General features: G+C 39.5%; 1 protein-coding gene across 1 annotated transcript; it reads left to right on the top strand.

Annotated features, from left to right (window-relative positions):
- Positions 1-3,525: 3,525 nt before the first annotated feature.
- Positions 3,526-14,460, top strand: LOC107188295 (maltase A2-like). Its single transcript, XM_015576567.1, has 8 exons — positions 3,526-3,654; positions 5,337-5,440; positions 6,160-6,361; positions 7,445-7,581; positions 11,145-11,338; positions 12,057-13,086; positions 13,435-13,703; positions 14,088-14,460. Exons 2-8 carry the CDS (start codon positions 5,339-5,341, stop codon positions 14,311-14,313), a joined length of 2,160 nt encoding a protein of 719 aa, XP_015432053.1. The 5' UTR covers positions 3,526-3,654; positions 5,337-5,338; the 3' UTR covers positions 14,314-14,460.
- The last annotated feature ends 770 nt before the right edge of the window (positions 14,461-15,230 follow it).

Below are 15,230 nucleotides of genomic sequence, written 5' to 3'. Positions count from 1 at the left end.
TCCCCCGAATGAGTAACCTTGACATAAAAATAGTATGGGTCATGCAATCTACTCAGCTAGAAGAAATCGATCGATATATGGCAAGGACAGTTTTTACTAGTTCCTCAGTAAACTCAAATGAAATTTTTTGATAAAATTTCAATTCATTTTGGATGCGTCATAATCTTATTTTTATGGCTATTCCTAACTTATAAACTACAAAAGATGACTCGATCGAAGATGATTTCATTCATAAAATAATGGTGTCATGCAATCATCCGGTTAATTCTATGTCGCATTCAAGTGTCTTCTAAGCCCTAAGCATATGATCTTTACTCATGTAATCATAACATATTTTTTTCTCCGATATCATAGTGTAAATATTACATCATTTTATTTATATATTTTGCTAAATTTTCTACTTTTATATTGTACGTTTATTATTTATTTTCGAGTATACGGCACAAGTATGATTTCTTGTCATTATGGAAATATACATAGAAAGAACAGTCATTGGATTACAATTCAATAAATTCTTACTTGTTTTGAATTAGATCAAATCGTCCGACGCATTGCGGTCTTTGTTGCATACGCCCACCCACTATTCACTAGAAACTACATCTATTGTACAGCAGAATTGTTTTTATCGACTTATGCCGACGGTAGTTTCAAAACGGAAACGATTGTAGCTTGTGATAAAAGTGTTCTCATTCAATGTAGATTAACCTTTATATGCCCTACTATATTAAATTTAAATGTTACTTAATATTATTTACATATTTATTTTATTTTATATTATTTAAATGTTCGTTTCTTAAGACGGGTTATAGAAAATTTCTTCAGATTTTGTTGTTGATAGTACTTGTTATCTTTAATAATTTTCACCACTGGGCATCGTGATATAAAATACCTACGTTATATCAAATGCTGATTAGATATAGACGTATCGTTTAAACTTTTTAACGAAATCATACCATAGCAAATCTGCAGCCTCACGACAAGTGAACATGCTGAAATACATGTGATAAATAAGCTGAGGATACGTTAGCGTATGTGATATCATATGTGACAGCAAGTAATCATTTTATTTGTACTACATTCCTGAATTAATATGTACTTCTCTATCTTCCTAACAATTATACTACTTGCAAAGTACAATAAATGAATGCGAATATGAGTATAAAGCTACAAGAATACATTACATATTATGTACATACGTACATATGTATAAAATATTTTACCGAAGAATAGTTGGCGCCGAATATTAGTGTTTCTTAACAAATTATATCTTAAACAATTGCTCCCAATTTGCTCCCTCGGAATCTAAAATTGCTCCCATCGCACCGTTTATATTTAATGAGATATTGTAATATTCCTGGACAGTAGATTTTTATGCAAAATTAGATTTTTTTTTTGTATTAGGTTTCAAGTTCCTATTAGGTTCTAATCAACTTTTTTTAGCATCACCAACCATTGGTTCCCAACGCCTTCTTTTTATTAACTAATTATAACTAATTGTATCTTATTTTGTTGTTTTAAATTAATTATGTTTTATCTTGATTTATTTTAATTGACTGTATTTTATTTTGATTTTATCAGAGACCCCGTGTGGTGAGAACGTGAGGTCATAGAACCCCTGGAGGAGGCGCCAGATGGCGCCAGAGACCCGTGTGGTGAGACCGTGGGGTCTTAGAACCCCGCGGAAGAGGCGTCAGGGACCCCGTGTGGTGAGAACGTGGGGTCATAGAACCCCCGGTGCATACGCAAGAGCCCCCGTGTTTGTGAGGAAGGGGGTCATAGAACCCACGGACTCCGTGGCACAGAGCATGCGCAAGAGTTTTGAAACATGATCTATCGTTGTTGCTCGTACGTGTCTCGAGCTCGGTCTAATGTTGCTCGTACAACTGTCGAAATTTGACTGACACTTGTGCGTGCTTCCGTAAGCAAATTATAGAGTAACCCTAGCAACCATGGCAGTTTCTGCAGATACTACTACAGTCCAAGTTTAAAAGACGTAGGCAGTAGTTAGTTTCTGTAGTAACCTGTTGAACCAGACAACTATAATTAGTATATGATTGTACAATACCTATGCAGTTATATTTAAGACAATTCGATTACTGTGTCGGAAACGATTGAAGATTAGAAACTAAAATTTTACCCAATTTAGTTTCTTGTGGTTATCAACAAATGTTGCAAATTCGACAAAATGAAGATTTAACGTAGTTCACAAATTCACCGTTCTCATAGCGTAGAGGGCAGCAGAAAATCTCTGACTTTTTATACTATCGGTATTTCAGAACATGAGACACGAAGTGCCATATGATGATAGGTCTATCCTATACCTAGTCTGTGATTATATACACGTAATAAGAATGGAGTATACAATGCTCCGTTTGTGCTAATAATACTAAAACTCATGCTATCGGTAACGTCGAGTATTGACACTGAAATGGTACGGGGGCTTTGGAGCCCTCGAAACATGTGACAGAAAATTACATTGCATGTAGGTCTATTCTACATCTCGTCTGTGGCAGTATGTTGCTGCAAAATTGGCAAACGTTATATGGATTTGGACTAATAACTTCTAACTTTCAACCTTGGTGAATGCAATTAAAATTGGAATAATGGTCATTTAAGAATAATCACAATGGTATGCTCAAACCAGCAATTACTTGCAACGATACCACTGAGTCTTTATTGGGAGCGTCGCGTAAAGATTTTAAGTGCCATTTTGACCAACTTCGATTAACTTTACGCAACGATTAACTCAATTAACAGCGTACCTAATTTAATCGTTCATTAAAGTTAATCGAAATATGTGAAGTGGTCCTAAGTTTGTCAAGAGTCGTCTGAAATAGCGATCATCGAAAGCTTCGGTAATTCTCATAATGTGACAACCTTGCATATTTTAAATCAGACGCTACTGTAAAACTTTGACTGGCTAAATCTTTGTTAGGTTGTGTGCAAAAAGGATGAAACGAATAAAATATTTTCACCGTTTCAATATCCTAACAGAGCGAAATTCACATAGGACTTCCGTGCTGGTACTTATTGATTACAGTCTTATAGGAGCCGATGAATCAGTATTTAAACAATGGTATTCGATCTATGAAGCAACACTGATTCCATCACATCGTTGGCAATTATTATTTAAACAACAATATGCATAGACCTCCAGGGAACAACGAGGTTATCGAGCTTCTAATCGTCGGTAGTTGACAGAACAGCCCGCATACTACTACGACCTACGACCGCGCAGACTCGCCGAGAACGCAAAACGTTTCGGTCAGAACGTTAGACACGGCGAGACACGACGAGGCGAGACGAAACGGAACAGCGTTGCTAAATATAATACACGAAGGCACGCGATACCCTTACGGCCGGAGCCCAGCACGACGGTCATCAACATCTACGAGGCAGCAGCACAAGCTTCGTCCTCGGTAGTGATCTTGTTGTCGTCGTCTAGTCGCAGGCGTTACTCGCGCAGAAGCCGGGACGGTGTAGACGGCGAATAAACGTCGAGTGTCGAACGTGTGTAGAGACAAGGCCGGTCTGAAAGAAAAGAAAGTTCCGTGATTCCTCAAGGGGTGAACAATATTCCAAGGACGGTTCTATATGTGTCCCATGTGTTCTGCCGATGTTGTCTTCGTCACGTGGTAACCGGCTGAATTACAGGTGAGACCGATCTCTCAACTCTCAACGCGTATGATTGTGTTCGTTACCCCCCCCCCCCCCCCCGGAGATCACGGTGGCTGAAAACGACAACAGGACTTGGGGATCAAAGATGTGCGCATCATTTCTGACGCAATAATAAGTTATATTTCCTACGTTTTCATCGTTCAGTGAAGGATTTTTCCCCTTTTTCAAATGTCACATTATACTTGAGAGATTCGAACTGTGTATCATAATAATAGATGCTGCAAAATTGAAGGAAATCGTGTTAGATCTACTAGTACCAGAGAGGAAATCTAGTACTAGTGCTCTATTTGTAACAGTTGTTGCCTACACGAAGGCGTCGTAAGTGAAACTTTAACACGCGGGGGTATATTTATTCAGCAATTTGTATATTCGTTATGATCGGAATTAGCAAGATCAGCGGAGTCGCGTGACCGATTCCTTTTATTCTTAGAATCGCATGGACGGATCGTGGGAAGCATAAATATCCACGTTAAAGCGAATGTTTCACGCGCGATTTATCGGGATCGGGTGGTTCTGTGGATTGGACCCAACGAGACTCCAACCAGTTCTGTTTCCCGTGACAACACTGCACGCTGATCGAAAGATTGTGTTTACAGCAGTTTACAGACTAACCAACTTATTTCGTGTTCTATATGCGGGTCGAGCCTTTTCGAACCTGCCAAGAGTATAAACCCAGATAGCACATGACGCCTTGAACACGACTTGAAGATGCCTTAGACCTAAAATAGCCGTAAAATAGGCGTCCTTAAGGCATCATATGCTATGTGAGAACTCACTATGTTTCTAAATATACATACTTACTTCGTTATCTCACCGCGTTAAACAGTTTATATGGTGCACGACTAACGGACACACACACACGCATAAGTGTACACAATTTTCTGTGCACAACAATTACCATAATGTGTGTAGTGTTTTCAATCGTAAACTAGTCTGGCTGGTCTAATGGTAGCGTTGCTGCATGTCGTAATAACGTATTATTCTTTCGGAAGTATCGCCGGTGAAACAATGACGCGTGTCACAACCATTATTTGGACAGCCCTAGACTCGACCGGTTTAAATGGATCAGGGGAGAAAATCGTAGCGCAACCATAGGATCCGTTCGTAGAAATTGCCGATCAATAAGGCTGTGTGTGCACCGGCCGGGGCATTCGGCTCTCTCGTACTCGTCATAAATATGCCGACTACCGCCGGATTGCATTTCAACGCGTTGAACGTGTTATGTGGCACAACTGTCCGTTGCGCGCTCTCTTGCCCATAGATCGAATTTCATCAAAGAACATTTTAGATCGCGTCTGCATCGTCTACGAGCAAAATTAAAGCGAGAAAAACGAAACTGCCGCGTCGTCTTTTATTGTTTCCGACTGTGCTTATATAACTGATTTGCTTCGCGCTTTTTTTACGCGCGTGACTGTTTCGCCCGGAACAAATTGCCCACGAACAGGGGAGGGACTACAGCGCAAAGTTTCGTAAAATATTTTGTGGTGTCAAACGAAAAAGTGGGTGTCTCCTCTGTGAAGAAAAGAGTGTTCCGTTCAGTTGTGTCGTTGATCGGTTGCGTTTACGATGAAAACGTTACACACTCGTACACAGAAATAATTACTCAAAAGAATATTCAAGGAATAAAAATATTTTGCTTTTCTACGTTTGTTCGACAGAGATGAATATCCAGAAGCCCGAGGGTCTTTTGTCGGTGGTTTTACCTACTGAACTTGCGTCTTCGCCCAGTTCACGACAGCTTATTATGAATCAAGACCAACAGGTGTGTTCGACACAAATAACGTACCTTTTATCTTCTGCTACTCTCTTCTTCTGTCTTCTCCGTGCACGCTATGCCCCACATATGTGTTTTTGGTAACTTCATGACGACATGATTCCTAGGATTTACACATTCTTTTTGACAGGAACATCTTTCGAAATTACAGATTAACGAGAAACTTGTGGTACAACCGGTCAGGAAGAAGATTGTTCAAGATAAAATACATCGAAAATATAGAATAAAGTGTTTCGAATGTATGCATATTAGATAAATTTTACTATATATTTAGGGTATATTATATAGTATATTTTACTATATATTATAAATTATACCTTGAAAAACTAAGGTACAAAGATATCGGATGACGTCATACCGTTTCACAAAACTACTGACCGACTGTATTATCAACTAAAGTTATCGATTTACCGATATTATTATTTCCTGTAATTTTATACCCGAAAAGTAATTTCGGTGTGACTCCCTGCTTTTTAATAACCATCTCTTTTTTTTGTTCTGTTCAACTCTTCACTGATATTTCCAATTTACTCTGAACGAGTATGATTTTGTTCATTCGTAACTGATTTCTTTAATACATTATTCGTTAACACGTAGTGCTACCATTTTGTTTCACGTTATATTGAAAAAGAAGATTAATTTTTACACGAAAAAATAAAAATAAGGATGGTTTTATCTGAAGTAATTGTTTGATAATCGCTTAACAGGATGAAGAAGCATCGGATTGTCCACTTCTGACACCCAGTCCACGAATTGACGATGCGCTCGATTCCAGCGCGATTTTCGTTTCCCTGGAGGGAAATCCCGTGGAATCGATTCCGCCGCCGACACTCGAGAACATTAATAGGGAAGATGGGCTTAGCGAATTCATGAATATAGTGAACAGTTCGAGCAAAGCTCTGAACGACGGTAAGTATTTCTTCGGTGGACATATGTATAACACTTAAGCAGAATTACGTCCGATAATAAAGCTGACGCGTCTTGTATCGGCCACTTAAGCGAATATTTCGTATAGAGGATGTCCCGTTAAATACAGCATCAGAAAAAAAATGAATTCATTTTCTATAAACGAGTAAAATGTCAAGTAAAATTTTTGTACATAACGCTCTGTTTCCTGGAAAATCGAATTAATGTTAACCCGGTTATGATCTTTAGTTTAGCTATACTTTAATAGCGGTACCAACTCTGAAAAAAATGTTTGAAGAAATGAGAATACAAACAGGTCGGCGGTCGTATTGACTGGAAACGTGACTGGCTCTAAGGGGACTCAAACAAATATACTTTATTTTATTCAGTAGCTGTTAAATACAAAACAACCAATAGTGTATTTGTACCGTATAGTTAACCCAATTATTTTCACAAAAATCTCGTCTGTTTTCACTGAACAAAGCGTCCCGTGTGATGCCTATTGTTCGAAAGCGTTACGCAATCGTTCAAAGTCACATTCATGGTTCTTTTACAGACAATAAAACGCCTTAATTGGTTCGGTCCATTGAGTTCCATACTAACTGGAGAGCGAACTCCCGTGTGAAGAACTAGTGGCGACAAAGGTCTAAGGGAAAAGGAAGATATTCAGGGAACCCATCCTTCTTCTTCCTATTATCCCCTCTATCATGTTCCATTCTGTAGTACAATTGCGTGTAGAGGGGGTATAGACGCTACTCCGTGATCTGTGCATGTGTGTACGACTCATGTGAAATCTTCCTTCTTTCTCGGACCTGCCACCATCTCACAGTTTGTTCACCAGTTAGTATAGAGCTCAAAATGGTCAGTCCCTATTCGATCGGCGAATTAGTCTAAACGAACCGTGGCCGGGTCTAATCTCACCACCGTTGGTCTTAAGTCTGCGATAGTGGTTGTTAGATGGATGTCTCTCGCGTTATATACCCGACCAATTTGCGTAAACTATAATGGAGAGCTCTAATATCGACAGGACGCGGTCCAAAACGGTCCCAGACCATCCAACCGTTTCAGATTCACCGTTTGTTCCAGAGCCGAGCTCCCGTGATCCAATGGTCGAGTCGTCGAGCAGCGGGAGCAGCAGCGATACGAATGGACCGGTTTGCGCGCAATTGTTGACGCAGCTGAACACAGCGTATCAACATCTCGCTCCTGATGCACAAGCGTTGGTAAGCATCCCCCAAAGAGATTAGAAGCGCCATGCGACGCGTTACGTTTGTTTCTGTGGTAATAATGGAGCCGTTCGTAGGTCAAAGTGACCTGACTCCAATTTTGAATTTTTTTTTTCTTCAAAATTTTACCTCGAAGCATGTGATTGCTGCTTAAGTTTTTATATTTAAAATAAATTTTTAATGTAAATATTTATGGAGTTAGTCATTTTGATAGATAAACGGCTGAATTAGACTGCGGATCATCCTGCGATTATACTGTGCGTTTTTGCGTGGAGCAAATTTACTGAAACTGGAGTCAAACAGAAATTTATTCAGTGTAATAGATTTCGGACAAGAAAGGATATCATCGTTTGGTTTTATTAAACTTTTTGTTGTATTGTATTTTATAGACAGTCATGTATACGGACAAACGCATGAAATCCGCAGTCTTAATGGTTATCGAACAGACTACAGGACATTGAAGCGTACCATTGTTCGCGTTACAATATTCCTTTCAGCGTGATGCGTAGATAGTGACGACAGTTTGTTTTCGTGTGATCTCGATTGTAGTAAAAACTGTACCATACGCTAATTCCCTATAATAATGATGTACTTTTCTTCATACATTCTGTGTATTTTAAAATATTTGTCGCTTCATCACTTCCATTTGTGCTTACTAGTCTATTACGTAGTAAATAGAGCACAGATCTTTTGATCTCTGGATCATTATAGAAACAAGAAAATGATTTTTCTGTTGTACATAAGAAACAAGACTTGTCCCGCGAATTTCAAGCAGGAGGTCATGACAATTCACCCTCACTGTTTACAACAGGGGTGAATTCTATCAAGTTCTCTAAATTTCAATTAACTACTTCAATTTCGATGAACTATTATAAATTTTAAACTATGTTAATTTAACTATTATAAACTATTTATTTTATGATCTTCTATTATAAATTTTATTACATAGAACTATAATATCCTTGTAGCGAAACGTACACCATACATTATGACACACACACACACACACACACATATACACTTTAAAATGATTTCTCCACATTTATGGGGGTTTATTGTGTAAACGACAAATTCGTTCGTGTTACTCACATAAATTCGTCGCGCGCACGTGCATTGAGGGACACTTGACAAAATTTATAAGACAGTTCGTCGAATACGACGTCGACCAACGTTTCTTCAAGGATCATGCTTCTTTCGTATAGTAGCTTCGCGTTTCTATAGTTCCTAGGCGCGTGTTCCCGTCTTGTTATTTTTTTTATTCGTTCGCTAACAGATATGTACATATACACGGTGGCTTTCGGCCACGGCCGATCACCTGTTCTGCCTTCGATCTAAATGCGTCAAGTTCAATCGCGATCTACGCGTCATGGTACGGTTTTCTTTTTATTTTTAATACACGTATAGGCTTTACTAGTGACCGTCCAGAGCAGAAGCAAAGGGGAGATTCTCTTGGGTACATGACCGGTGGATCTATAACTCGGAATGTTGTAAGTAAATCGGGCCGGAATTCGCAGAAGTTTAGTGGTTGAATTGTGTTTGCAACAGAGGTTCTCAAACTTTTTTTTTGGAATAGGGCCATGTGGCACAATCGTAGCAAAGAAAAATGGCGTTGAAGAAAATTGAGGACACATTTGTATTCTTGTAACAGTTGAACAAATTATGCATTTTTATATTCATACAAATTGTTCGAAATTCACAATTGTTAATTTGGGTACCTGACGGAGAACCCTTAACCCTAGAACGATACCATTCCTTGTTTTAACGTCAGTAACACCGTGGGGTCGCGGGCGACCCAAAATAAAATTTTAATATTTAAAATACCATTTAATATTTTTGAACTATTCTTCTTTAATTCTTTTTTAAACACTTTAGGAAATAATAACTGCACAGTGTAATTCTGTTAAAAAAAAATTAAGGAAGGGTAAAGAAAAGCTGAATGTTCTAATGTTTATTTTCACGTCTGTAGACAAGATTCAAATTTTGTGGGGTCGCTGGTAAACCCAGGGTGGCGTTTCAGGGTTAAAGAGGGGCACACAAACGTTTGCTTGATTTAAGTTTCAGTATATTGACCGATAAAAGTCTATGTATATTTGTATAAACATTTGCAGCCTGGTAGCGAGATTGGATCTATTCGGGCATACTTGACAATAACAAAGTTTCGTAATCGGTCGTAACCAGCGCAGTTACGTCTAATTTAAAGTGTTCGACAATAAACGCTAGGTCGATATTTCATGTTCATGTCTTGTAAATCGTTTATTGTCACGTGCATTCATGATACTTCTGTTGCACGACAATGCATCTGCTTACACATTCGTGAGCATAACGATGTTTTTAGCTAAAAAAAAAAGAATTCTAAACCATTTCCCATGGGATTGGGCTTTGACTTTCAAATGTCGTCATTTTATTTTCTAGACGGAGTTTTGAGTTACATTCCTGTAAATAGGCTTAGATAATTTTATTACGTTGTCTCCATGCAAATAGATACATCTGTTTTTCGGTCACAAGATTCACTCTAATTTCAATTGCCACGTCGCGAACCATAGCCTACATGGAAACTATCGATGAAATGATTTTAATTTTCCTCTATTGTCGTCTCTGTGTTGACTAATTAATTCGAATTTCCATTTGGAAAGTTTACGGGGGACGGTTTTTCAGCCGGTCTGTATTCAGCATATTTCGATCTGTTTGGCACAAACGCGTGGAATACTTTGCCAAACGCTGCTTGCAATTGCCGCCAATACATCTGCGCTGACATGCTCTTTCGCATTCGATAAATTATCACGATGAAATATCGTCGCGATATTGTCTCCTTTATCTTAAATACCTAATACCTTTACGTGATGTTTCACTCTTAACGTCGTTCGATCTAAATATACATATTTCGTCGAAATATAACGAATTTCGCGATTAAACGCACCGTTCAGACGGTGATGGTGCCCCTTACTGCCGTTATACCAGCTTGAATATAATTTCCCCACGCGTCACGATTTATGAAATATCTGGCATGCGTGCTTTCGCAAGCCACACACGTGTCATAAAAGTAACATAACTATCCAGATATCTTGATAATTGATCTTCTTTTAGACACGCAAAAATACACTTATACACGTGACAGCCCTTGGCAGACACGCTTTGTCTGCTAGCAATCAGATTACCTGGGAATAACTGTCAGTACTGAGGCAGAAGGACATGTTTTGACTGTCAATCGACTAAGAAATATACCCTTGGAAATATCACATTTTTAAATATCACGATTCTCGTGTTACGAAGTCATTCTATTCCTTTGTCGAATTGCATTGTTACCTGCGTAACGGTAGCTTAAGAGACCTAAGGCGCACATTGAATACTAGTGTAACTTAAATACGAACCAAACTTGAATACCATTCGACGTATTTGTGTTTATAGATTGAAACACCCGCCACCCCGTACATATTCTTCATGGCTGGAGGGGGGATCTGTTGTGTGTCGGGCGTGTGTAATCCCCGATATGTGTTCACACTAATCTCCATCGCTTGTCGCTTCCTAACAACCGTTTATGAACTCTCGCTGTAACTGTTTAGTTTTACAATCAGGAGAATGGCGGGAAGCCACCGTTGGTTGGGATCCAGCTGGTGGTGCCGAAGCCGCCCAAGGATTATCGTTTCATGAAGTGGAATTGGCCGTTGATACGGAAGACGTGCTTCTGGTCTCTGATGTCGGTGCTCGCTGGCTGCATGGCGCTCGTGGTTGGCGTTATTGCCACGATGCCAAAGAAGTACGTAAAAAAAAGAGAAAAGAAACTTCGAACTTATCGAGTCCGGACGTTTACCGCACAGGCGTCCAAGTACCCAAACTCGGCTTCCGCTAGAGGAAGAATTGGATTAGGGAAAGGATCTTCTGGCACTTTGATTTAACATTTATTTTCAGTATCTGAAATAAATTTACCAAATAGAAGGCCCTTCTACGACACTTTTTCCACTAGCGGAAGCCGAGTTTGCACGTGACGGTACATAGTAGGAGAATGTTGCCGAATTTGGACCATCGCCTACATTGGACCTCTTCTGTAACTTGTTATGTGCAAGCAATTTATTATAGTTGTGATTGTATTAACTAACTTAGTATAATCAGCACCACATATATTGTTTATCATACGACGTAAATTGCTTCCACATAACAAGTTAAAGTAATTGAAACTAGGCGATGCACAGTATGGTATTTTCCAAATCCAGCTAAAGTAAACTCTAAAAAAAAGTTGATATACAGGGGTGTACCAAAAGTGTAGTAGGTCCTTGAAATGGGTCACTCGTGAGGTGATTCGGTACAAGTTTTTCCTTAGCAAAAATCTTATCTGAAGCTTTGTTAACGAGATATTAACAAAATTCTGATGAATTTAGTTTAGCTAGATTTGTAAAACACCACACTAGGTTAGAATTCGGCAACCTTCCCTTGTGTATAGCAAAATGATTCCGAATATTTCGATAATTTTGTTGTAGGTGTGATCCGCGGGTGCAATGGTGGCAAGGCAGTATATTCTACGAGATATTCCCAGCGTCTTTTCAGGACTCGTCCAAGGTCGGCGACGGTATCGGCGATCTTCGTGGCGTAACTATGCATCTGGATTATTTGAAAAAGCTCGGCGTTCGGGGTGTCCGTTTGAACTCGATATTCCCGGCGGACCACTATCCCGAATATTATATGAACATCACGAGTCTGACCGACCTGAATAAACAGCTGGGCACGTTGAACGATCTCGACGTGCTCGTGCGGGAGATCCATAGACGGAACATGAGCCTGATATTGGATCTGCCTATTTATCCATTTGTGACGACCCTGTACGACGAGACGGTGCCTGTCGACAAGCTGAACAGAACCGACAAAGCGGTGCGCGAGAGAAGAGACGTTACGACGGATGATATAGTTCTGGGGGATGACGTGGTGGTGTCGACGACACCGTCGGTGTCGCTGCATGCGATACCGGACGCGTTGTCCTCGATACCACCGTCAGCCTTGGACGAACCGCCGCGACAGCAAGCTCTGACATCGAATCACATTAACGCCGCGACGGAGAATCCCGTCACAACTGCGATCAAGTTCTGGTTACAAAAAGGGGTCGATGGATTCTATCTGAAAGGGCTGGAGCACTATGTGGATGAGGTGTCATTCACGGATAGTCTGGGCCACTGGAAGACCCTGCTCGGACACGAGAAAATTCTCATTTGTCATATGGACGCTTTAAAAGCGGCGAAAACCGACGCAGCTAAAGATTCCATTCTGACGAATGTGGATCTCGTGGAAGTTACGCTTCGCCTGGCAAACGGGACCAAGGAGATTAAGAGACAGGTGGAGGAGGTCACGAAGGGTTTGTTGTTCGAGAAACCCGGTTACTCGTGGGTGCAATGGTCCATTGGCGGAGTGGACTCAAAGAGAGTGGCTTCCAGCATTACCGTGAAGAACGCAACAATTGCTGCCTCTTTGTTGGGAATGATGCTGCCAGGCACACCGAATATATTCTATGGGGACGAGGTATATCATAGGTGTAAATATACGTGTTATGGCTCCCTGTGTGAAATTATCGGACTAAATTTTTGTATGGGGTCATATTCCACCATGAAATGGGACATTTCTTTGGAGTAACGTTTCGGATTTTGTTGAAACTTATAATAGTGGGGTACTATTGATAAATTGGAAAAAAAATGATATCCTTCGAAAAAATCCCTCGAAATACGTTTATATATCACTAAAGACTACAAGATATCCAAGTTTCAACAGAATCCGAAATGTTGCTTCAAAAAGTGTCCGATTTCGCGTGGAATGGCCCAATGGTAACAGTCATGTTTGTTCATCTTTTATTCAGTAGCGTTCCGTGTTTAGATAGGTATACTGGACTGCGAATGCGAGGATCACAAAGATCTCGCTCACGTGCACAACCTAGCTCCCATGTATTGGGGCCCGAATGATGGTTCCGATAATAGGTTCGCGTCCATTGGCGTCACGGCCTGGCTACCGGAGGCTAAGCAGCCATTGGAGACAAGCTTGATGGGAAATATAGCAGAGATGGCTAGACTTCGATCTGAAACTACTCCGATTTATGTTAAAGCGGTGCTGAAAGATAACCAGGTGTTGGCCAACTGTGATATTAGGTAACCAGTTATTTCGTATATCTTCCTGATGAATTTCTGTTGATCTGAAATGAAAATACATTAATTGTCCACCTTGGAATCTCGTATTTTCCATTCGGACAGTAGTTTTACCGGCCTTTGGCTTAGATGGAATTCCTTATGGCCTCCTACTGACGGTCAAGCGGTCTGGCTGGTTCGATGGCACGGTACAAGATTGGAGATTGTTCGACTGACCAGACAAATTGCAGTTGATAAATTGAAATCGGTTTGCGCAGATTATCTGCTACATGGATTAGTACACGCCAAACCGTTCGAACGTCTTGTAGGCTGTCCTTATTCTACCTGTAAACATATGTAGAATGTAGTTTTTATAGAATTTTTGGTAGCACTCTCCTTTCTTTACAGGTATGCGGACGATGAAGTAATCGTGATAGAACGATGGTATCCACGACGTAATTCGTACGTCTTCGTGGCCAACTTAGGCAACAGCACGCAAACAAAGGATTTATCTTTCCTTTATTATGGTGGCCATGTTGTTGTTGGTCCGACATACAGGTTGAACAAGGATGTGTACTTCAAGGAGCTTACTGTGCCTCCGGGCGAGGCATTCGTTATAAAACTCGATAAATGAAATGAAGATTCACGTAACATTCATTTTACATCTGACGAAGATTTTTAGCTTTTTCGATTGACACTTAAACCCGTCTCGAAGCCAAACTGATCAAATTCACAAAATACTAAAGTAACGAAAGCTGGCGATATTTTGCGTACACACACACACACCTTTCATGAAATATTACATTATTTGAAATGTATATTCTATATTACGGTCCGTAAAATATTAGAAATGTTTCTAAAATTTGCTAATTTAAAAAAGTGTGCAAGTGTGGTCGTTCATCAGTTTGGAATCCTAAAGGCTCATGTCAAGCATGAATTTATAGTGTTTCGTTTGAAGGTAGGTTATGCCATTTGTAACGTTGCGAACGTTGTACAACGAAAGATTTTATGCGAAAAGTTCCTATTAATTTTTTAACGAAACATGTAGGAACCGCAATATCCGTGGATGTTTTATTTGGAGGAAAACTGGAAGTTAATTCGAATGGAAACAGATTGTACTGTAACAAGTAGATTGTAGATGTTCATGCGGATTCTCACTTTCTTAGATAATTTTACAAAATCCGGAATCAAAGAAATTTTTAATCCTTTCGTTACGGCAGCTTTTCACTTGAAAGAAAAACAAGAATTTCATTAATCTCTATTGAAGTATTTGCTTCAAAAAGGAAGAACAAATTTTAATAACACACGAAAAAGTTTTTATTTTTTTTTAACATAATAATACTATTAATGGAACAGATAAAGTTTCTTTTTAATTTCAGTTCTTGTAAAATAGTCTCAGAAAATGTGAATTTACTCTGTCCAGTAACAAGTAAGAAGAGGGGCAACAATTTGTGTTATTCGAATTATGTATTGTATTGTATAATTAGGTGAAATGTGCTTGGCTAAAACAAAAGAATCAAAAGTAATAACATGAAATCAAATCACACCGTT

This window comes from Dufourea novaeangliae, unplaced genomic scaffold (assembly GCF_001272555.1).
Source record: "Dufourea novaeangliae isolate 0120121106 unplaced genomic scaffold, ASM127255v1 scaffold118, whole genome shotgun sequence".
NCBI lineage: Eukaryota > Metazoa > Arthropoda > Insecta > Hymenoptera > Halictidae > Dufourea > Dufourea novaeangliae.
This window is presented reverse-complemented; position numbering and strand designations above follow the sequence as displayed.